Raw genomic sequence first — 25,188 nt, 5'->3', positions numbered from 1 at the left:
TAAATTGAATTATTCTTCTTCATTCAAGTAATATAACAAGCCTAAGTTCAATACATTTAAGGGTTTTGAGGAAAATCAGAATCCGATCAAATTTTTTGATAGAATTATTTTACCCCAAACCTGAATCGGACTCGGATATTAACCAAACGTGATTGATTATCCGAAATACCCAACCCAACTAAGGCTATTCAATTATGTTCACACCGATCCGAATAACCCCATCCATACTAGTAATTATAACATTTTTTGTTTTATTTTAAAATGTTATTATTTTAATATCAAAATGCATTACGATGTTTTGGAGAAATCAAAGGAGAAATAAATTATTGGTTAACAACTTATCATGCCGGTCAGACAAAAATTTATTATAAAGATTTGAAATAATATATTTTTGCTATAATATAATATAAAACTAATCAGTTATGAACAATAAGGGAGCTTCGTGTTTGCAGAATTTAAAAATAATTATGATAAGTAAAAGAAAAATGTAAGACGAAATGTTATCAACAATTTTTTAAATGCAAACAACACACTCATGGAATAAAATGCTACCGTGAAAGATCGTATCCGAAAAGAAAAAGATACCCCAGGAGATCAAGAACTATAAAAGAAATCAAAGAACAATTTTCAACCAAGAATTCCATCCAATAACTTGAATCATAGCCAATGAAGTTATATATAAAAGACAACAAAAAGTTTTAGAATTTTCTTCAAATGGAGCCAGAATATAATTGGCAGATGAAGGCAACCATATTCACAAATTAAATTACAAGCAATGAAATTAACAAATATTTCAATATTGGTATAGCTGTCTTAAGAATGGTTATAGAAAAAAAGGAGCATCAGAAAATGCAGAAGCTCCGAAATAAAAGGCACTATATCTTTTCATAAAAAATTGTTGAACTGCTTGTTTTATAATTCTCTTCTCCAGTTAACCCTCCAATGAAATGCATGAATTCCTACACCAATTAGCTCCAATTCCTAAACCTATGCTATAAATTGCACAATTGCTTGTAAAGTTCCCTGTGTATCACCAGACATTTCTCATTCGAATCCATGGTGGTGGCATTACCTTCGAATTATTCCACTTTTGCTGCCGGAAGTACTTCCTTCCCATGCTATAAGAATTTCCTCCTTGCATGATATCAGGTCGCCCATTTGCACAGGAAGTATTCATTTCTGGTGAGTCCATGCCGGGTGTCTTCAAATATTTTTGATCCGAGTGACGAGAGACATACTTAAGGCTATTTTGTTCCATTCTTTCCTCGGGTTCAATCAATGGGGCAGATACAGCAGTACATGATGGGGGGTGTAAATTGCTACAGGGGTATGGGGGTAATGGAGGAAACGGATGGAAAGGCACACCTGGAGCTATAGTCCAACCATCTGAAGTTTCTGCGTGAACCTCGAATTGCTGCATGACAAAACAGGGAATTCCATAGGAGGTCGACATGTATGCATTATATCTCTGCTGAGAATCACCCAACACCCTGTCATACGGTTGCCTTATGGTTGCTTCTCTTTCTTGGCCAATAATGGGAGTTGAAGTCGGATCAGACGGAACCATAGGACCATTACAGGGACAAGAAAATCCGGGTGGGATATCATCATCAGTATTAAGCTTTCCATCACATTCCTTAAGACTTGGATTTGGTCGCTCATCTGCAGGGTTGTCCCATCGGCTCTTGCGTTTGCGTGTTTTTGTCCCGTCAGGTACACTGCTAACTGTAGCAGCTATGGGTTCTGAACAGGAGAGTTCGATTGTACAGGATGCAGAAACTGGCTGCTCGATACGACAATTTGTTGCTTCTGACAGTTTCCCGCCTTTATTGCTCCAAATATCATGCGACATATCAAGCCTATCGTGGCTTGAAAGCTGAGGATATTCCATCCTTGCATCGTCTCGTTCTGTGCAGCTATTTTTTCTGAAAGATCTGGGAATCCATTTGTCCCTGAAACTTCGTGCACTTTGATGGACCTGAGAGCAGTAAAGATCAAACTTCAGCCAAAAAATAAAAAAAATAAGCGCTCACACAAGTGCAATTTTCTAAATATCTACGATGGCATAATATTCAAACACCACCCATCCAAACATCCAGAAAATTAGAAAGGCATCAACTTGCTTGATGGGTGCTTGGTAGTCCCTGGATGCAGACAGATGCAGTGTAGCAACGACAAAACATGACATTAACAAATGAAAGGCAACTAATACGCAAGTAAGGTAAAGCCGTAGCAACAGAGGATTAACTTCAAGGGCTAAAGAAAAGGGACTAATTTTTCTGCGTCACAATAAAACAAAAAAAAATATCAGCCTTTAAACATCTATGCTGAGTAAACATAGATTTAATCATGTGAAGCCACATCGAAATGTAAACGTTTGACATAGGAAGATGATCAAGGGTGGCAAATATTAATCAAGCAATATGGATAAGAATTTTCACAGGCAGAAATGCCATCAAATCTAGATAACCATTAGAATTATCACAAACTCACAGGTGGAAAAAAAGGACTGAAACTAAACAACAAAATATTATCTGACAGTTTCCCTTTTCTAAGTTGTCTTTGGGACATCGCAATGTTTTCAACCAAGATGCTCAAATGCAATAAAAACTAATCGTCTTTCTGTCAATTGTTGACAGCAACAATGTAAGTACCAGACGTGAAAAAGATGACATCAGACACAAGCAAGTAAACTGACAACATGATGAAAAAAAATCATTAACTACCTGTTTGTCAGCATGTTCTGTCAACGTTAATATTGAATCTTTAAAACTGCAAATGCAGAACAGGGTACACGTTAGAGAATCATGACACAAAACCACAAAAGGATAATATACACACCAATTATTTTAGCAAAAATAGCTTTTTTTTCCTTCCCACTGCAGAGCAAAAAGTTCTATCCTTGAGTGATTTTCCAAGATGAGAGGAATAGATTCGCAAAACTGTGTTAGTTCTCACTACAGTTTTAACCATCACCGGCAGAAAACTGTGTAATATACCAAGAACAGCGAACATTAAATAACTAATGTAGATCTAATTTAAAAATTGATAGTCTTAAAAGGGCTCCGCCAGTTTATTGAATGTAGTGACATTTTGAATACCAAAATAAAATAATAAAAAAAGAATACACGTGGAGACTTCAGTTCATCCTGTTTACTTTCCACAAACATTCTGATTTTAAACGTCACCAATTTAGTCTAAAAACAAATAAACAAAAAGAATAAGATGTTCGGACCCAAATACAAAGGCCAAAACAAGCCCACGAGTCTCAAGTTTTATAAGTATCTAGAAAGGGGGGAGGACATGAAATGGAATGGAGAGAGTAGATTAGGCATTCTATAATTTTTGTTTTCTGTTTTCGAGTGTTGAGACTAGCATTTTGCTGGGGAAGGGAGTGATGACAGAGATGTATACAGAATTACCTCTATATGAATATTATTTACCATCATATTTTCAGCATATTTCCTTATTTATTTTGTTGATTATTGTTAAACAATGATATTTGTGGCTGTTACAATTTGTTTGACCTGCCCGATCAAGAGAGTCGAGGAGTATCGATGGCAACCGCACAGTTCGAAGATAGGGTAATGACATTAAAGGAAAAAGGTATTAGCTTTACAGCACAAGTCAGCAAGTCAACAAAAGAGAATTAACAGAAAATCTCAAGAAATTAGTTAAAGGAAAAAAGGGTGAGCATAAGAGTCGATAATAGCGAGCAATGTCCTGTCAGTTGCGTCGAGGGAGTCAAGTCCTTGGATCTGACGATGAAGATGGAAATGACGAAGGAGCAGGTTATAACGTGAGAAGTCAGTGACACAAATAAACTGGGTAATGGCTGGAAAACAATGATGAGAATTAAGGTCAAGTAGAAAGCCACTCAAAGGATCAAAATCATGGACTTGAGAAGAAGAGATGGGCCCTCATAAAAGTGGATTTACCTGGATATGATGCGACATACCCATTTAGATGGAAGTTCTACGGCTGGACATTTGCTTAAGGCCATCATCCATTTTTCCATTGTGTAACAGTCCCAAGTATATTGGGCCTAGAAAATCAGGATCATGCTTTTAATCCACAAGAATACACTAGAAAGAGAGGCAACTTGAGTAAGGGGAAAGAGAAATAAATATACAAGGCAAGAGCTGGTTATAGGAAAGGGATTCTAGTAGATTGATTGTTTGGCTAGCTTTTTTTAAATAGGAAACTTAGTAATATTAATAATAAAAGAGTGATAATTACAAAGGTTGACCACAGGTCAACTCGACAAGAACTACGAAAAACCTAGAATTGCAAGCCTACTGACTCAAAATAATACTCCAATCCCTGTTCATATAAGACAACAGTATAAAAATTTAAAATCCGCAATCGATTGAAGCCAACAAGGAACCATAATCTTAATCTTGTCCCAGCAACCCTCGACCGAGTCTTCTTGATTACCAAAAATCCTCTTGTTTTTCTCCAACCAAACAGACCAACAAATGCAATGAACTACCTTATTCTAGAAACGCCAGCCCTTCCTTCCCAAATCTCGTCCTAATCTAATTCAAATAAGCCCCAATAAAGATTTGGGAACAACCCGAAGTAAATCCAATTCCACCAAGGTCTTGCTCCAAAGCAAACCGACAAAAGGACAGTGTAAGAACAAATGGTCCTGAGCATCCAAATCCTGCCTGACAGCACACCACACACACCAACTAGGACTGAGATAACATGAGGGATTCCTCCTCCGCATCGCCTCACAAGTCGGAGGTTTACCAAGAACGGTAGTTAATAAAACGGAAAGCTGGGGAAAAAAACTCGAAAATAGATTTAACTGAAAAGGTACCTCAAGAATCCAACACCCAAGATCTATAAACGGCAGCACCCTGAATGAGAGAAACCCTTTCCAAGAAACCTAAAAACACACCCAACTCAATCCTACGGAAATGCAAATCCCAAGAAGACAATGCTGAAGATATGAAGAAAGATATCGGTTGATAACGAGATCGAAATCTGATACAAAGAAGGGAAAAGGTCCTGAAAAAAATTGCCCCCCCTACCGATACTCCCAGAATCAACTTTTGTTACCCCTTTTGATCAAATTCCCACAGACTGAAAAGAGCCGGATAAATCCTAGAGATGAATTTCCAAGGGCTTCTAAAAGTGGCATTCTTAGCTAGACCCGCATTCCACCCATTCTTCTGCAAGCCATATTTATTAACAATTATCTTACACCATAACGAATCCCATTCCCTAGAAAATCTCCACCACCAGTTACCTAATAAAGCTTTGAGAAAACAAATACTACCGATGCCGAAACACCCCCCCCAAACTACACACTTGATCCCAAGTGACAATGGTGTCCCCCGTCGCCGCCATCCCACAAAAAATCCCTTGTCTTTTCCATGGCGTCCGCAATACCACAAGGTATCCTGAATAAAGATAAGAAATACAAAGGCAGGGCCTTTCTTTTTGTGAAGGATTTAATGCTTGGCTGGGTGTTTCATTCAGTTTATTATAGTTCTTGTTGCTTTGAGTCACTGTAACCATACGACCGTGTTATTTGATTCACTATTTTCTATATATCAGTTTATGTTCTCTCTATGTTGTACTGTGGTCGTATCACATTCTGTGCACTGGGATGAAGAGCCTGAAGATCTTTTGGTTCTGGGAAAGTGAAACAAAATTTTCATACATAAATCGTGAATGACTCACATAGAAGATCAAAAAGGTATTAAATTGTGCAGTTGAAGATTGGGGTGGAGAATCAAAGATACAATTATACAGGCTATGAATTTAAATTGTCTGACCAGGAAGATACTTGGAAAGAACAAAATTCAAGGCCCAAATACAATTCTAAGGACGCTATGAATTTAACTGTGAGATTGAGAAAGAAATTGGAGGAACTGGGTCCGACACAATTGGACTAGTAACAGTTATGGAGGTCGGGTTCAATCAAATAAGAATGGGCAAAACTTGGTAAGCCCGTTAACCAATCGGTGAAATAAACAAAGTAACAATGGCGGACGGAGCTGTCTCCGAGGAATGAGAGAGTAAGGTACCGGTGGATTGTAAGCTTAAATCACTTGGGCTGTAATTGTACTTGGTGAAAATGAAGAACCTCATCCTTGCCAGCGGCCAATTTGTTACCTCGCATGATGACGGGTCGGTGGAGGTAGACTTATCCACAATAGTGGCTGCTGATGGGAACAAACAGTGCAAATTATACTTCACAAGTCCATCAAGCTTTGGACATTCTACATGGCTATGGAGGGAAGCTTGAGCAACCTGGAGTCAACAACTTAACTTCGATAATGCCCAGAGTCCAGCCACCAAACTTGCTGTAACAGTAGCTGAATTGATGCGGTAAGGATTGTTATGAACCATCAGCTCAAGCTATTGCATATGATTTGGACAAGAAAAACCAGAAAAGAACATTCTTGTCTTTGACCTTGGTGACGGGACATTTGATTTTAGTATCCACCCGTTGACAATGGCGTTTTAGAGGTGTTATCAACTAATGGTGATACTCGTTTGGGAGGTGATAATTTTGATCATGGGATTATGTAGTACTTCATTAAATTAATAAAATAAAAGCATCAGGCAGACATTAGTAAGGATAACAGAGCACTTAGCAAGTGCTAAGACCGTAGAGATTCAGGCCCTATTTGATGACATGGATTTCTCCAAACAACTTTTCAGATCTCGTTTTGAAGAATCGAACAATGATTTGTCCAGAAAGACCATTGTTAAGGATATGGAAGATGCTGGTTTGAAAAGCACCAGATTGATGAAATTGTTCTCGTGGGTGGTAGCACTAGGATCGCTAAGATCCAGCAGCTCTTGAAAGAATGCTTCAATAGGAAGGAACCAAAAACAGGCGTGAACCTAGATGAGGCAGCCACATTCGGTGCCACTGTTCAAGGAGAAATCATTCCCGGAGAAGGTGATGCCAAGGGTGTAGGAATGGATATTATATATATGGTTACTTACCAAACGTGAGATCAATTTTAGTTACCAAAGACCAACTCAAAGGCAAAGCTGTCATTGCATGTTTCTTTGGTGTCACTGTTGGTGCCATTGGGGACTGAAAGTCTACAGATTTTTTTTGATAAAGGTTACATATCAAGTGCGGATGAGAATTCCGCAGTACAGTAACAAGACTACTAACATAAGGAAGTCCTCAAAGAGAACAACATACAATACTTATGCCCATACAAAATTCAAATTCCTCACTAAATCTGAAACACTTAAATGATTGAATTGGTCCAAGTTGATCGTCCACGATGAGACCCTAAACTTTATTTTCTCCCATACTTGATCGACAGACTCAGACACATCCTGAAAAATTCTGCTATTTCTTTCCAACCAAATGGACCAAAATATGCAATGAATTATCATGGCCCAGAAGATTTTGAATTTGTTCACGAAGGGACACCTTGAGTTGACATGAAATAAGTCTTTAGCTTGCCTTGGGAAAGCCCATTGAATTCCCAGTTCTTCTAACACTTTGAACCAAATTCCTCTCGCAAAGGAACAATGCAAAAGTAAATGATCTTGATCCTCTTCATGATTTTGGCATAAACAACACCACTGCGGTCTCAACACACACTCCCTCCACCTTCTCTGAACCGAATCACAGGTAGGCAACTTTCCCAAGGCCACGATCCACGAGAAAATCCTAATCTTTTGTGGTACATTAACTTTCCAAATGTTATTAACTTTCCCAAGGCTTCATCACCACGATGGCTATGAATTAAGGACACTGCCAGTGAAATGGCTCAGACATCATATAGATATGGATGGCAAAGAATCAGTTCTCTTTGCAACAACTCAATTTGAAAATGTGGTGAAGGGGAAAGGAGATGCCACTAAGAAAGAGGTCATTACGCCTACTGGAACACATATGTCGGAGATGAGAGATAGTTGTGCTACCCACAAGTCTATTTGGAAATCTGAAGCGAAGGGATTGGAGCAGCCAACTCAGGGTATGAACGAGAGTCTATGTCGGAGGAGGATAAAAAGCCTGGTGAATAGGTTGCGTCTTGGTTTGAAAATATGGAAAATCAACTTCCTAAATTGATCCTTGAGGACAAGGTTGATTTTCAAGAGGTGGTACTGTTATAGACCCAAATTATATTGGGCCTAGGCCAAAACAAGCCCATGAGTCACAAGTCCTAAAGTATCCAGAAAGGAGGGAGCACATAAAAAATGTGAATTGGGAAAGATTAGGCATTCCATTATTTTTGTTTTGGAGTGTTGAGATTAGCATTTGCTATAGGGAAGGGAGTGGCATGCCACCATATTTCAGCTTATTTCCTTCCTTATATTGTTTGCTTATTGTTGTTGAATGATAGATAATTGCGGTTACATCACAAGCTCTTTTACATCCAGGTTCTGAAAGCAGGCACGAGATACTAGGTAATTTTGATAGCTACAAGAAAAACAATTCTAGTGATCCCCTTCAGTTATGTTGGCATATATCCTCTCCAACATAATCATAATCACCCATCACATCCCAAACTACCCACTATTGTTTTATTGGATGAGTGAGACATAACACAGACACTTCATGGTCCTGGGATCTTATACAATTTCCTTTTCTTCCTTTAAGCAGAACACATTTTGCGAAGCCACAGTTCATGCTCCAGTAGGATCAGCAACAAGAAGGAACATTAACATATTGTTAGTGCCTCAAGCCTCTCGTAATTGAGACAAGTGTGACAATAAACAAGCAAGTAAAAATTATGATTTACAATTATTCATCACAAATCTAACAGTAAGTACCTCAACAACAAAGACCGAGCATTAATTTATGTTACAAACATGTTCTCGTCTCTTTCTCGAATACACGAACTGAGCATTGTTATTATTATTTTTTTAAAAACCATTTATACCCAAATAATAAAACAAGATCTTACATGTCAAAACCACAGTCTGCAAGAAAATTATAAAATCTAAGTACATCGGTAAAATAGGTCAAAAAAATATGCTGACCTCTCCACTCCTGGGCGAGGTGGGCCTCCAGTTATGTGCTCCAATTTAAGAATCTCCCTTGTTGCCATATACTCAAGTATCTATCCAAACAACAATAGGAAAAGCTGTAAAACTCTATTTTATAAAAATAACAATTTGGTACAAATTATAGTTGTAAAGACTTTATCAGCATTTTGCACATTAGCCAAAAAATTTGCGAGAACAATTTTATAAGCTATAGTTCCGTTCAACTAATTTGAATTTGTTCTGGACCAGTTTTTCATATTTTCAGTATCATAGGTTTCTTCAAAGCTTTCTATCAGATACTTGAGAAGGAATATGTCCAGTTCTGTCAAGTGTTCAGCATGAGTAAACATTGTTAGCTGGCAGTAGTAAATTTTCATTACTTTAATCACACATCAGAATCCAAACAATCTCCAATATGTACATCATTATCATCATAGCAAATTCCTGCTAGTTGCGGGGTCGACTACATAGATATTAGTTATCCAAACTAAGCGATTTTCCCACATGTCATATCTTACATCAAGATCTAATATATCCTCATTTACCACATTTATCCAGGTTTTCAATGGTCTACCCTCTTTCTACTCCTTCCATTAACCCGCCAATCTAAAGTATGTAGGACTGGGGTCGTGTTTGGTCTCATCTTCATATGACCCAACCATGTTAGACGTTTCTCCCTAATCTTTGCATTTTTTGTCACACATACGTCTTAACATGTGCATCTCTACTACCGTCATCTTATGCATATATAGTCCTGTAGTGGCCCAACACTCAGAGCCATAAAGCATAGCTGGTCAAACAATAGTTTATAACATTTTCATTTCCATCTCGCAGACATCCTTCTATTGCATAAGACTCCTGATGTCATCCTCCATTTCATTCACTCTGCTTTAATCCCATGGTCTATATCTTTTCTAATGTCTCTTTTGGATAATAGATCCTAAACAGCGAAAAGCTTCACACTCTAAGACTTCTCGATCGTCAATCTCAATTGGATTACTCATTTGTCTAGATTCAGGACCAAAGTTACAAGCTAAATATTCCGTTTTTTTAGCGATTAATTCTAAAACATGTACTATCAAGAGCTTCACGTCATCTATCTAAATTTTGATTTACACCTTCTTTAGTTTCGTATATCAGGACAATATCATTTGCAAACCACTAAGGGAGCTAATCCTGAATATGTCCCGTCAGCTCATCCATAACCAAAGCAAAGAGATAGATTTTAAAGCTGATCCTTGATGAAGTTTTAATGCCACAGGAAAATCACATGACATCCCTCCAAGAGACCTAACACTGGTTACAACATCTTCATGCATATCTTTAATGATCTCGATGTAGCATTGAGACACATGCTTCTTTCAAAGTACCCACCAGATTAATTCTCTAGACACTCTTTCATAGGCTTTCTCTAAGTCGATAAATACTATATGCAGACTCTTCTATTGTTCTCTATATTTACCTATCATTTGCCTAATCAAGAAAATAACTTTCATTGTAGACCTACCCGGCATAAAACCAAATTGGTTATCTGATACAACAGTAATCCTCATAAGTTTCCGCTTTATCACTCGCTCCCATAACTTCAACGTATGGTTCATAAGCTTAAACTCTCTATAGTTTGAGCAGTCATGTATATCTCATTTATTCTTATAAATTGATACTACAATACTATGTCTCCAAGATTTTAGCATTTTCCTAGTATCTAAAATTCTATTAAAGAGCCTAATCAGCCATTGGATCTCAACTTCTCCTAGACACTTCCATACCTCAATTGGTATCTTATCCGGTCCAACTACTTTCCCCAGTTCCATCCTCTTCAGTGCCTCTGTTACTTCCGTAGCACTAGCTCTATGATAGAACATTAAATGTCTTACTTCTTCCATATCATGTCTACCCACGCATAACTCCTTTGTACTTGTCTCATTGAGTAAGTTCTTAAGGTAATCCTTACACCTATCTAGAATAGCTTTATCTTGCATTAAAACTCTACCATCTTCATGCTTGATACACCTAACATGACTCAAGTCTTTAGTATTCAGACCTCTGGCTTTCGCTACCTTAAAAATATCTCTATTCTTCTTTTGTACCTAGCATATCGTTCAAATCAATATAAGCTCTTTTCTTAACATCTCCTATTGTTTTGCTATTGAGTCTCATCAATTTGAAAAGCCTTTTTATCAAAAAACAATGCTAATTATTCAATTCTTCAATCCCCATGAGTTTACGAAATCAAATGGGAAGATTATTTATATTATATATATAGGCACGAGGAAATCCAAGTAAATCCTCTACCTACTCTTGATGTAGTCGACACAACCAACGACAGCTTGTGTCTCTTCAACTTTAATATAGAGATGGACTTTAAAACGTAAAGACGACTGACCTATAAATATATTTATTTACATGGAATTTTTTCAAAAATCATACATACAAATCAATTTTTGGAATTTCATTTTAAAGGCCATGAACTTGAGTAGTTTTCAGTTTCAGTGTATGTTCAAATACTTACTGATCATGCGTATGTCCAAGTTTCATGCATGATTTCATGTGTAGAATATTATCATATATGCTTTGTTCTCTTGCATTTTTATGACTAAAAAAGATTCGACCCAATGTAATATGTCAAAAGGAGCAGATTCTCTGGATAATTGTGGTCACACTCAAATGATCAACTATTTGAATAAGTTGATAGTAAATTGGTTACTTAAGCTTGTTTTCAAAGTTAAATACATGATTCATGAAGTGAAGAAAAAGTTTATTCAGTTCCACCGAATTTACCTTAAGAAGCTTGCGCAGAATCGGAGTTTTGATGAATTCCCTCCTACACTGCTTCAATATGTTGTGGAGCATCTGCAAACCTATACATCAACAGTCATTGCTCTGAAAAAATTCAACACACTGATGAAAAGCATCAAGATATATGCTAGGAACAACTACCATTCTTGTTAATTACATCAACCAGAACAGTCCGAGATTTCGTCTTCAGAAGTGCATCCAAGATCATTGAAAGATCTCGATTGCTGCAAAAATTGAAATAAGAACAAAAATCAACTCCAGGACAACTCCAGAACAGTAAGTTTTTACAAGGTGAGATAATAAACAGGATAACGAAGTGATGAATTTAGCAAAGGAGGTAAACTTCCGAAAATTACCTCTGTATAGCTTCGCCATGGCCATTATTCCCTGATGCAGCAGTAAGGAAAAGAAGTTTCAAGTAGCCTCTTGATGCATCCTATCAAATTATAGAAGAAACCAAGACATGAAACAACCATCTACAGGCACAAAATTTAATTTCAAGTGCACAATATCAGTCTAAATAATAATATAACCAACCACTACGAGCATATATGAAATCAGGAATTACACAAAATTTATACAAATACTGAAAATTGACTGAAATAAAAAAAATATATAATTAGTTGAACATTTTTATAGATGAGAAAATAATACATCAAATGCTCTTACCAAAATCAAGAGATTAAGAAGAAAAAAAGAATTATAGCACGGGATGAAGAACTTACTTTACACTTGCTTATTCCTCCTTCAGGATCAAGCAATTCATTCAGTTTCTCCTCAACTGCAAGCATTTGGGTTAAGTTATTGCAAAAACACTAACCATGACTACCAAGAAGCATGGAGCAGATGATTGTCTACCTGTTTCAAAATGACTATTCAGGAAATGTTCAGGTAAATTATCAGATTTATGGGGTGCAACATTTGACTTATCCATATTCGGAGTTCCTTTGTCACCCACAACAAAAGATTTAACTTTCCATTTTTTAGTTGAGGCTGAGGAATGATGAGTCTTAGTGGGAGGATGTGCCGTTCCTTGTTCTTTTCTTCCTCCCACAGCAGCATATTTCAACTTGCTCTTAGATTTTACTGCATCTGGCAGTGATTTCCTATGTAATGCAGAAGTCGTTATCTCTGGTTCATGAGCAGAACATGATGAATTTTCCACTCGGTTTTGCACTGAAGAAAGCTCATTCTGGCCTATAGACTTAATACTGCCGTCTGATTTTAAGGAAATATTCATGAAATTGACAGAATAAGGTTTCTGGGAAACAATGCCCTCAGCCTCAAGCTCAAAAGCAGCTGATGAAGATCTGTTCAATGACTCTCCAGTTTCTTTGTCCATCTCCAACCGCCTGACAGCATCAGTTAAGCACCCTTGAGAAGAAGAATAGATATCACCACCAACATTTTGAGTTAAAGCTTTAGAAGAGTGTGCTTCTTCAGTGCTTTCCGTTAGACCAGCCGCATATTCCAACTTATTCATTTTATAAAACTTCTCTCGGGATTCATTCACAATTAGGTTGTCTCTCTCATTTAAGGAATTTGATATTATATCATTCCAATCATCATTGAGCTCTTTATCTTCACAGATCATAAGAGGTTCTGAAAATTCATCATCGGAATCACCTTGAACAATTACTTCAGAATTTGATGGATCACCACCTATATAGCCCCGACAATTACGTGAACCACAAACACATTTTTTCGCAGCAGCCCCAAATACACGTACATAGTTGTAGTCAAATGTGACCTCTTCACCCTGGATTGCAAAATTGTAAAAAACTCAGCGTGTTCACTAGGATAGGACTGGCATAAAGAAGTGCTACACCAAGGATGAAAACAAAAAAAATTAACTACCTTTATATCAGGCACTTCATATATTACTCAAAACCAACATGATGGTAAAGAAGAAGTAAACGAATCTTTTAGTCACCTACCAAAAACCTCCCAAAAAATCCCAACATACCGTAATAAGTTGTCCCCAAAAGAAGGATGGAACTCGAATAGACATAGCAAAAAACTCTTTTTATCACAACAGATATTACCTTCTTAATATCCTTCACAGCAAAGAGTCCAACACAGACTTCTCCATTCACCATCCACTATCAAGAATGCCAAGAGCAAGAGTTAATTATAAAACCGACAATTCCACAGAAAAAACAGGACAATAAATCTAGTCATCTAGGACAATGAAGTTGGTAAAGACTATTATTCAGACCTAACTTTTAGACGAAAATACACATAAGTAATTAAATATATCTGTGAAAAAACAACCGAAAAAGTGAATAAATGAACAAAATATAATGATGGGCCAAAGAAGAGTGAACCCAGAAACATCTGAAATTAGCAAGTAAATTAGCATCATAAACTAGATGTAGTAAAAAATGCATAAGAATGTCACAGAAAGTAAATATTACAAGCACCCAGTGTGCTGACTCAAAAACGAGACAGCTTGCTAAAGAAAATGCAAAACTACAGAGGACAGAGATCATGGAAGGCAAATGGCACATGCTTAAGAAGGTAGAACATGAAATGCTCCATAGGGCATAAAAAAGGTCCAGCAAAATTCCACACATTTTGTTCTATTCCTCACATTCAAAAAATTACAACTGCATGAAAGGTTGCTCCCACAAAGTACCTTCTCAGTACGGCAGTTAGGATCACAACTGTGGTTTATGAACCGGCCCAAGTTTCCTTTAGCACAAGCATCAATCACCTGGGAACAAGGCATACACAGACAGTATTAAAAGTAAACATAATACATAAACTGTCAAAAGTAACAGCCATAAAAAAAAGATAAACATTAAGATACCCTAAAAGAGGCTTGGGGGATAATAATATGGGATCGCAATGCAAAATTTCCCATAGTAATTTCAAATACGAAGAGATTTCAACTAGAGTTTAATTTGCTGTTACATAATAAAGTTGGCCACATATAACCACACCAACTCAATGGGAAAGGGTCCTGTACTGCAAGACACAACATATGTAAAACCTAAAACCAGTAACTGACATTAAAAGAATTCAGTCTGTCTTGAACAATTCTCTTTGCAACCTAGATCATTAAAAGAGGAGCACCGGTTCCTTTTATACCATTTCCAACCATCCTCAACCCCTTTGACCTGTTTAATCTATTGTCCACAGACACACCAACCAATTTGTAAGCCTCCTTACAGACTTTTTCGATCCAAAACCAAATTTACAGGGTTCAAGGTGGATGCATATGTGGGATCATAATTCCCAGTCAAACTTACAGTCTAGTCAAAGGTGGGAGATGAGAAAAATAAAGTTCATGATTTCATCGATTGTGGTTTATTTGTAATTGAAGACAAAACTGAACAAACTTCGCCAGAAACATAAGCTGCAGCCAAATTACAGTCAGCTCATTTACATTCACATTAAAACGTTTTGATCAGGCCAGTAAACGGTTTCCAGTTTCCTACAATTTCCCTAGAAGATTTATAAAATCCAATGCACAAAGAATCATCGAACTTTCTGTTACAAAGATTAAAATGAGTCCTCTCATTCATAAATGAAAGAAACACATGAGCACTGTGTCACTGACTCACTCATCAAACCAAGTCAATTGGTGTCATAAAGTGAGACAAAAGCATCATTTGCTTCTCAAATGATTAAACATCCACAAGCAATTAAGTTAATGATGAATTTTCAGATGATCCTGAAGTGGCCAGAAACCAAAATTATGAGAACATTATAGAATTTGAATAGGTGCAAGAATTTTCAATTTCACACAGAAACAAATGATAACGGCAAACCTCGCTGCCATTCAAAGTCATGAAGTAAAAATGTTTGTGGCCCTTCAAAGCATAATCTCTTTGCCTTGCTTGATAAGCATGCACATCTAGTACCTGGAAATTAACCAAAAACTGATACGTTAGAATCACAAACAATGAAACATCAGTTTGGAATCAGCATTTCTTACAATACTGTCTCTTGGTTGGGTATATCAATTGTGACAACTTGATCCTTACACACACACACACACGTGTGTGTGTGTAAACTAGTGTACCGGCGCACGCGTTGCGTACTTGTATAGTTTTTTTATAATTAATTTTATTTATAATCAAATAAGAGTAATACCGAAATTGTAAAACTACAATTTCAAATTATTATAATCAAATAGGGGTCATACCATAATTGTAAAAATTAATTATGGGTTAAATTGCAAAATGAAATTATTATAAAATGATAAAATAAAAAAAGGAAAGACCAAAAAACCAGACCAAGACACCATTTTTTGTCTCTATTATAGAGAATCTTAATAATAGTAATAGATGTGTGTGTGTGTGTATATACCTACAATGCGACTAGCTTGCTTTAATAAACAGTGTCAACTTGGAGTAACATATAAATGACATCAACTGCATAAATAACAAGTAAACAGAGGTTCTGGTCGGTAGTAACCTCTCCAACATATTCGATAAGGAACTGTCCTTCGGGAATGCCATCAAGTGCCTGAAGGCCATACCCCTTCTTTCCACACCTGAACCACTTAAGTTTCGCATACTTGCGTCTCTGAAACTGCAAGCGATTGCACATGGAGAATTCACTTTATGAATAACAACAAAAGATCCACACATACGTGAACAAACAGAAGTTGATGTACCTGTTGATTAGAACAAAGATCACCGCACGGACAAGTTCCTTGAACACACTCAATGTTGAGCATTCTGTTTAAACATTTAGATCCACAACCCATTCTACCATATGAAGGTGGCTTGCAATGGCAAACCATTACCTGTCACACACAAAAAGAAAAAGAAAGAAACAAATATTTAAGTGGAGTTACATAGGTGTATGGATTGAAATATATTGTCAAACTCAAACTAGAGCCCAAAAACTGATGCACACAGATTCATAGACTTGAGATGTGACCAACACATTCATAGAGACCTTGTAATTATAAAATGAACAAGTGCGGCGAAAATTATCATCGCTGCAACTGGCTATAGACATATTTGTCAACATCAGAGGGTGTAGTCATCAAAAGGTTGAGGAAAAACCATATAACGATCATTTCACATATTAAGTATCGATATCTCCAGTAAAATTGTCAAAATTTTAAAAAAGCAAGAATAAAAATTCATAGCATGTTACTTGGAGAAAGGACAATGACGATAAAAACTGTGTGTATCAGGGAACACTAATAAACAGTCACGAAAACACCATGGAAGTTGAACTTAATTTTCTGGCAGTGAAGGATATCTTCATGGTTTGTTATGTGGAAAGAATGCCAGATGAATGAGATTTTGTTGTTGGTGAAGAAGATCTTATTGATATTTCAGGTAAAAACATTATAAATTGGAAGTTAGTAAATCTGTTGAGAGTAAAAGCATTCATTAGGGTTGTACATATAAGCTGCAGAACCAATCCGAAACCAAACTACAGAAACAAAAGAAAAAGAAAACGAAAACAGATTGTTTCTCAACATTGAGTTTTGGTTTTAAAGAAACTGAAAAATGCAACGCAGTTTGAGATTTCTATGGTTTAAACCGAAACCAAAATGTATGCATATAACATGACTGAAATCGGATTAAATTTATGTTGTTTCTTCACACGTGTGTCCGTGTGGTTACTCTGGAGATAAAATAATGAAAATTATGTGTGTTTGTGTGCGCTTATAAATGATGGGTTATCGGTAATATACTATTGTCATCAGTTAGTAATTACAACTCATGAAAAAGTTAGGTCAAAAAAGAAACAAATTTTAAATACATAAAGATTTGATATCGGCAATCATTGAAGTGCCACATACATATCATATCTCATTATATTTTCAAAAACATGCTAAATTAATTAATTGTGTAATATTTTTTATTTAAATTTAAAATGAATAAAAATGTCAAAATTTAAGAAAAATCATAAGTTTTAACCGAAAACCGTGGGTTTCAGTTTGGTTTGGTTCAATTTATCTATATGCTCTTGATTTATAATTGCAAAAATACCAAAACCGAAATTGACGTGTTCATTTTTTTCATATTCAAAAATGCTCATATTAAACATGTCTACCCCTGGTGATCATGAGTGTAAATGGAGATATTTTCAATGCATAATAGCAATTAAAACAGGTTTTAACATTGTTACCAAATGCTTATATAAACCAGTACTTACATAAGGCCATTAATTCTACATAAATCCAGGTAATAAGAAATATAAATTTTCAATCTAATAAAGTTCAGAAACAACAGACCACGATACACGAACAAATATACACGAATTCTCGGAAAAGGGATCATAACTAAGCTGAGATGCAGTTGAACAAGTGAGAAATGTTGGCAATAAGCATTAATTCAAGTTTTAAGCATAATAGTGAAATTGAACTAAGCTAAGGATTCACCTCGTCGACAGTTTGAGTTTTGCGGCTTCGGTGTAGAAACAAGTTTGACTTAATAAGTGACCAAGATGACTGTTGAGAAACTGTAAAACATATAAACAAAATCCAAGGAAAGCATGTCAATCGAGAGGTACTTACGAGTTATGAAATTCAAGTAAGCCAGAATATAAATGTTGCAATATCATCAGGTAAAAGAATACCATTTGATTGGTTTTGATTAGAGTTAAGGGAGGCATCACAACCATCTTCCTCACAAGAAGCATCGGATATTTCCAGCTCAACATTGATTTCTGCATTTGATTTCTCTTGAGGAACCGAGCAATCAGTAAAATCTTTATCTGTGTTGTCTTTGCAGGTCCTTTAGCAGGAAAAAAAAAAAGAGGAAATCTATTAGCTACCAACAAATTCAAATGATCGAATCAACATCTAAAGAGATATAGTAGTACAGCACAGCAGGTCCTGTTACCCGATGCATTTTTTTCACGATGATTAATGTTCAAGCCTGGTGGTCCTCAATGTTTTAAAACTAACTATACTTCGTACCTTGAGTTACTTCTAAGCATGTGATTTATTTTTAGCTACTGGAAAGTCTTGCAGCAGACAAATTTATTTAATCTTTCAATGAGGTCAACCTTCTATCAACCAACATCATTCTAGCATCTAGCATTCACCAAAATTTTTCTCCATCCAACTCAACAATTGAAAAAACGGATTATATTTCAAAATCTTATAAAAGTTGAACTTTAGTATTGGAGCCAGTTCTGAAGGAATTTGGCCCGGTTTTCAACCACTTCCAGCTTGAAAAGTTTATTTTTTAAATAGTTATATTCCTGAGGTGATATTCTTTATATCATGTCATAAAAATTAAAAAAATGATTATTATAAACGTGTAGCAAGATATTTTAAATTTGGTCAACATTGTAAAAGTAGATTAAATGTCTCAGAAGCTTTAAGAATATGCAATTTAGCAAAACACTTCTCCAAAAAAAAAATTGCTCAAAAACAACTCTCAGAGCATTAGATTTGAAAGTAGCAAAAAAGAACCAAAGACCATTTAAATTGGTATCAGCTTAAACGACTGGTGAGTTAGCTAAATAAATATCTGAAATTTGTTATGTGGAGAAAAGAATCAAATTCAATCAATGCATAATATTAATGTTCCTGCATGTGAACGGACAATAGAAAAATAAATGCTTGATATCACTCTTTGAAAACCAACAGTAGCATTCATAATCATTTACCATCCACAGTTAGTTTCATTAATATGATCTGCAAGTGTAGCCGGAATTCGCCGCCACTTTTCGCAATCATCACAAAGCACCCAAGCGTTCCTCATTGGAACATATTGTTCTCTTACCTCACCCACTGAAAAAGGCAAGCTGCCTATCGGTTCACATGAACCATGGTTTACGTATCCAGTTTCCTCAAAATGAGCTGATACTGGATTTCCTACAGGTTAAAATATGAGAAGGATAGAAAATACGTCAATTTACAGGCCTCAGAGAGATATTGCATCAAAAATAAATGAGATGGGGGACTGAAGGCAAGGCTAAATTTTCTAACATGTATTTTACATACATACATGTAAGGGAATATTCTTTTTCAGGGAATGGAGATAGGAAACATGTTCTTAAATATACATCAAAAGATGCAAACATAAACAATTGCATGCATCCAGATGACTTTCCACTAGAATAAGAATGCAGCTACCATCACTTTTCTCACCAGGTTTATGCTTCTGCCTGGTCTTGTTTCGAATTCCCTTTTTTTTCGAGACTTTCTCTCTTTTGCCAGGTAAATCCAGAATTCTGCATGTGCTCTTGCTCCTTCCACTTGCACTGGACAACTTGGGCAAACTTTTCTCATCAGTAGAAGGAAGCAACGTGTCGCAGGCCTGTAAATTAGATGGCTCAATTGCAACAACAAGCCTAGATGAAGAAGGGTTCATTTCGGTCAAGTAAGGTTTTGAAAATGAAACAATGGAAGCCTCATTACAAGAAGCGACATAACCCACTTCCTGTCCTAGTCCGGTTGCTGCGGGCACGTCAACATCTAATTTTCCACCCTTAACGAGCTCATCGTTCTTTTTTCCTTCCTTACATTTGATTTGCCATACCTTTAAATGTGAAACATCTTCAACAGAAACACAATCATTTGAAACTACTGAACTACCTCCCATATTTGGTGTAACTTTTCGAGAGAGTTGACAATCAGGTTCCGAGTTTATAACTTCTGAATCAGGTGAGGTTCCAGGATCTGAACTCCTGTTATCAATAGAAGCTTCCAACTGATGAACCTCCAATTGGTTAACAATCAGTTGGTGATCCTTTGAAGTACCTAAGCACGACTTTTCAACAGTGTCCCCGACATCAAATTTTGTGCTCAAAACAGAACCATCTGATGGCATCGCATCCTCAAATTTTCTTGATGACGATACCACATCTCGAGGCACTTCTCCCTCCAACTTGATTTCTGGTGCATAAAATTTTTTAGTACCATTCACCGAGCTGCAGATTTGATTGCCAATTTTAATTTTCAAAGAGATAGGACCAGATGGAGCGCCAGGTTTTCCAATTGATTTTTTATCTTTCTGATTGCTCGTATATTTCCTAATCCCTAGGCCACCTCTTACTCTTCTCAGTTTTCTTTCTTTACTAATATTCAGCTTAAGATTACTGTTTTCTTTAAAATCTGGTATAATATTCTCCATTAATCCCCAAACAGAAGACCTAGATCGTGTGGCCAACAAACTTCTTCTTCTTCTTGAAATTTGCAACGAAGTGAAATTCAATACTGTCTTTTTGTTGGATTTTCTCTTGTAATTTTTAGGTGGTTTAAGAATCTCATTGTTCTTATCTGATTTAGCATTGTGTGCGCTCCTCCGAGATGATGTGTATACAATTAGAGGATGGTTTGGTTTGCACGTCTCGTCACTTTGGACCACGGCCTCGGCTTCACCATCCCTTTCTGTAGATGGTTCAACAATACCTGCAGAATCAGAAGGATATAAATAACTATCACATTTGCCCTTGTCAGGTCTCTGCCCAAGCAGGTCAGCTTTTCCAAGGGAATCAAAAGCATCAGTTTCAATGGTATCTCTTGCTGCATCAGCCCTTTGCTCGGGACTCTCAGAGAATCTAATGGCATCGAAAGCCGGAAGAAGAAGATCAGCACCTGAAGCATCTGGTGTAATCATGCTCACGGATAAATCATCAGTTCTCACATAGGAGGATTCATTATGTATCGAAGAAACAGATAATTTTGAAACAACCATATCAAGTTCGATCACAGATGACTTCTCCTCGATGTCACCAATACTTTTACCAGACAATGTCTCGGTAAACATGTTACCCTGTATAACGATATTAATTAGATATGACAAGAAACCTTGATGGGCATCCCATTACAAAATCTTTACCAAAGATTGACAGCGTAGATACTTTTAAATGGTTATATGAACAAATGATAGCTGAAAAAAAATGTTGGTATATTAGCCAAATTATTTCAATCTATAAATAAAAACAAACTTGCGAACAATGGATAAATTTTCAAGAAATTTTTTAAAAAAAGGTATTTAATAACTATTGGCAGCCAGGGAACACACGTTGCACATGAAATACGACTTCTAAATTTCAAATGTTTTGTTTAATTATGAAATTTTTACAAAATTATGTAAAAGAATTAATTATAACAAATGATATATATGATCTAATAGAATAACGTTTTTAGAATTATGAACGAAATAGCTATTAGAATATTTATTAATGGCAGGAAAAAACGAAACTAATATGCATAAATCTGATAGAATGAGTATTTTGTAGCTACTAGATATTTGTTATTGGCAGGAAAAAAAGAAACCAATATGCATAATCTTATAGAATGAGTATTTTGTGGCAATTAGAATATTTATTATTGGCGGAAAAAAACGAAAACCAACATGCATAAATCTTATAGAATAAGTATTTTGTATCATTGGCACAATATTATTGAAAAATAAACCCAATATATCTATTTACAGAAATTAAAATATGGGAGACAAAGTTTTGAATAAATATTAAGATCATGTTCAAGTTGATGCCTAATTTAGTTAATCTGAATAAACATTAATATGCATATGACTGAAGTTAAAAAACTTTTTATAAGTATGAACATACAAAATAAAAAAGGTAATGTACACACTAGAAATACAAAATAAATCTAAAACAAAGAAAATACAAGCCAATAGTGAAGAGGGACACAAATTTGGTAAAAATTAAGAAAGTAAATAATCAACCAAAGTGTAACCGAAAAAATGTGGCATAAATCACAATCTTTTGGTATTATCTTAAAATTTCTCATATCCTTGTATGCAACAAACCACATCAGCATATTGATTAATTTACATGTGAGAAGCTTAGGTTCAAGCTATTACTATTTTGTGTCTAAATTATAGGATGTCGTAAACAATTTTTATAAAATAAAACTTCGACAATGAAGGAAGAAATTACAAATTTGGAAGGTGCATGAAATTTTATTTAGTTTTAGAGCAAATATTCATGACAGAAGAGTAATGATATATTAAGAAGATCAATGGAAATAGTTAAGATGCGTTAAAAACTTTCACCAGCGCACACCCATAAAAGAATAATAGCATCGTAGAAATGGATATGCTCACTGTACGGCGATATAAAGAAGCTTATCTACATAAAGGAATGAATTTCAAATAATTAGGATTGAACATAGAAACATAGCAGCATTACTAAACAGTATTTGTTAAAAGGAAATTGGACCGGATCAAAGCATAAATAGAGTAGTAAGATAACAAAAAAGATGGTAAACCGTAAATGAATAATGAATACTAAGAAGTAACTACAGAATAGAGACGGTAAACCAATTAGTGACACGGTAAGGAAAACAAATTCACGTCGGAGGACAAAAAGTTAAAATGAAACTACAACAATTCCACCAAATTATGCCTTAGCAACCTCAAAGATAATGAACAAGTGAACCGAAAATTAGTCAACAAAGCATTGAATAGAGCAATTAAATTAATAAAGTGGTACAACAGAAAGAAAAGAAGTTAAACTGCCCATTACATAGAAGACTTCCTGAACCCTAAAAAAAGAAAGTGAAACCACTTAAATAACAAAAGACCGGAGGTTGTAACCTTCAAGTTTTCTCCTCTTCACTATCATAAAGGCCAAAATTTCAAATTAATTCAAGAAAAAAACTTCTCGAAAAATTGCAAAAGAATTTACTTAAAAAAACTACGCCATGTATAGAAGTCAAGATGTCACCCCACAACTTTCTCACAATCTCCATTGGTCTTTGTAAGTTTTACCCATGCTTCAACTATAATCTAAATGCAGACGGAAATAAACAAATTTTCCGGGTACGATAAATATGCAAAAGTAATCACTTACATAACTTGTTTTATTAGAGCGTTTTAGAGCATTTTAGAGGTAGAAAATATGTTGATATGCATAACTATGGAACAAAAAATATGCAAATGGATGGTATGCAACAGCAATGCAAATACTTAACTAATAAGATTCTCAAACTACTTCAACAGTCATCCCTTCTACTTTTCCATCTCTGACATCCCGAAATAAACTAAAAATCAATGAAAAGATGCACGAGCAGGGTCAGAGGTATGTTCCGAAGACGGAGAAAACACAAAATTTTATCATCGACGAATCAAATTAATCATCCGCTGCAAAAATAAACTAAATTAACCACGGCTGAATCCAAATAATTCACCCCATCAAACCAAAGACCCGGCCGCTAGTAAAAGCAAAAAAACGAAATCCCAATGTTTGTTGAAATCAATACTCAGGGAGAAACAAAGAAAAATCGAAAAAATAACCTTTACGCTTCCAAGGCCATTGTGTACGAAGTCTCCGCGAACGATTTCTCCTTCAAATTTGTCCGTTTTGTTCTTCAATACTGATTTGTACGCCAAAATTGTCCCGATTGAAGCAAAATAGAAGCGGAAGAAAGGGCAACGATAGCAATGGGGATGAAAATTTCGAGGGAAAACGGAAGCGTGGCGAGATGAGGCAAACTGCTACCCACGAAGAAGAAAAAGAACGGAAGAAACTAATGGGAACTTATTTTACCCACGCTAAGATCCAGTCAAATAGAAGTAGGGTTATGTTTGCAATTTCAATCTTTTCCAGGGTTGCCTCATTGCATTTCAATTGGAATTATAAAAAATACTTAACAACCCATTTTTTTATAAATAAAAAATAAAAAATCAACCTAAAAAAGTTGTGAAATAAAGATCTGATATCGAAAATCTATTTTAGTCGAAGTTTACTTTTTCCATCAATTATCCCATGGAGAAAATTACATTTTAATCATATTTTTTTTATTTTGGTCTTATCTTTTGTTAGATTTAAATCTTAATCCGTTATCTTTTTTTATAAGATCGATCCATTTTGATGTAATTTTGATCACTAATAGTGCTGGAATTATAAAAAATACATAACAGCCCATTTTTTTAAAAATAAAAAATAAAAAATCAACCTAAAAAAGTTGTGAAATAAAGATTTGATATCGAAAATCTATTTTAGTCGAAGTTTACTTTTTCCATCAATTATCCCGTGGAGAAAATTACATTTTAATCATATTTTTTTATTTTGGGCTTATCTTTTGTTAGATTTAAATTTTAAGACGTTATCTTTTTTTATAAGATCGATCCATTTTGATGTANATCATGAGACCAACATAATCTAATGATATTAGAACAGGGGAGAAACACTCTTGGTGTAGCATAGACTAGCTCATATATAATAATGCTTCGGCCCCGAGCCTCACAGTACCAATATAATTAGTTCTTAATTTTCTTATTTTTCATAATTTAAATAATAATGCTAAAGATACAACCAATATATCGTTACAGCGATATTTACAACCATTATATTGCGAGATTTTACTGTTATATCGCGAGATTTTGTATTTAATATATAGTGATATTTTGACAAATTGAATTTTGGTATTGAATTTTTTGTGTTGTACAAACTGATGTACATATAGCATCACTCCGTTTTAACATGTTTAAATCAGCCAAA

At 35.5% G+C, this 25,188-nt stretch overlaps 1 protein-coding gene across 2 annotated transcripts; it reads right to left on the bottom strand.

Moving 5' to 3' along the window:
* Window positions 1-695: 695 nt before the first annotated feature.
* LOC140974016 (histone-lysine N-methyltransferase ASHH2-like) lies at window positions 696-24,244 on the bottom strand. Of its 2 annotated transcripts, none has more exons than XM_073437215.1 (18): window positions 23,982-24,244; window positions 19,862-21,488; window positions 19,378-19,585; window positions 18,337-18,494; window positions 18,140-18,219; window positions 16,409-16,540; window positions 16,207-16,323; window positions 15,558-15,650; window positions 14,420-14,497; window positions 13,827-13,883; window positions 12,640-13,540; window positions 12,507-12,562; window positions 12,138-12,217; window positions 11,923-12,005; window positions 11,764-11,843; window positions 8,977-9,056; window positions 2,727-2,772; window positions 696-1,978 (listed from the first exon to the last, which is right to left on the bottom strand). In XM_073437215.1, the coding sequence occupies exons 2-18, from the start codon at window positions 21,480-21,482 to the stop codon at window positions 1,031-1,033; spliced, it is 4,818 nt and encodes a 1,605-aa protein (XP_073293316.1). In that variant the 5' UTR covers window positions 21,483-21,488; window positions 23,982-24,244; the 3' UTR covers window positions 696-1,030. The 2 variants fall into 2 exon arrangements, with proteins under 2 accessions (XP_073293316.1, XP_073293317.1); XM_073437216.1 differs by having other exon boundaries at window positions 18,379-18,494.
* Between the last annotated feature and the right edge of the window lie 944 nt (window positions 24,245-25,188).

The sequence above is a fragment of the Primulina huaijiensis genome, chromosome 3 (assembly GCF_012295235.1).
Source record: "Primulina huaijiensis isolate GDHJ02 chromosome 3, ASM1229523v2, whole genome shotgun sequence".
Classification (NCBI taxonomy): Eukaryota; Viridiplantae; Streptophyta; class Magnoliopsida; order Lamiales; family Gesneriaceae; genus Primulina; species Primulina huaijiensis.
The sequence above is the reverse complement of the archived record's forward strand: the minus strand, read 5'-3'. Positions and strand labels throughout refer to the sequence as shown.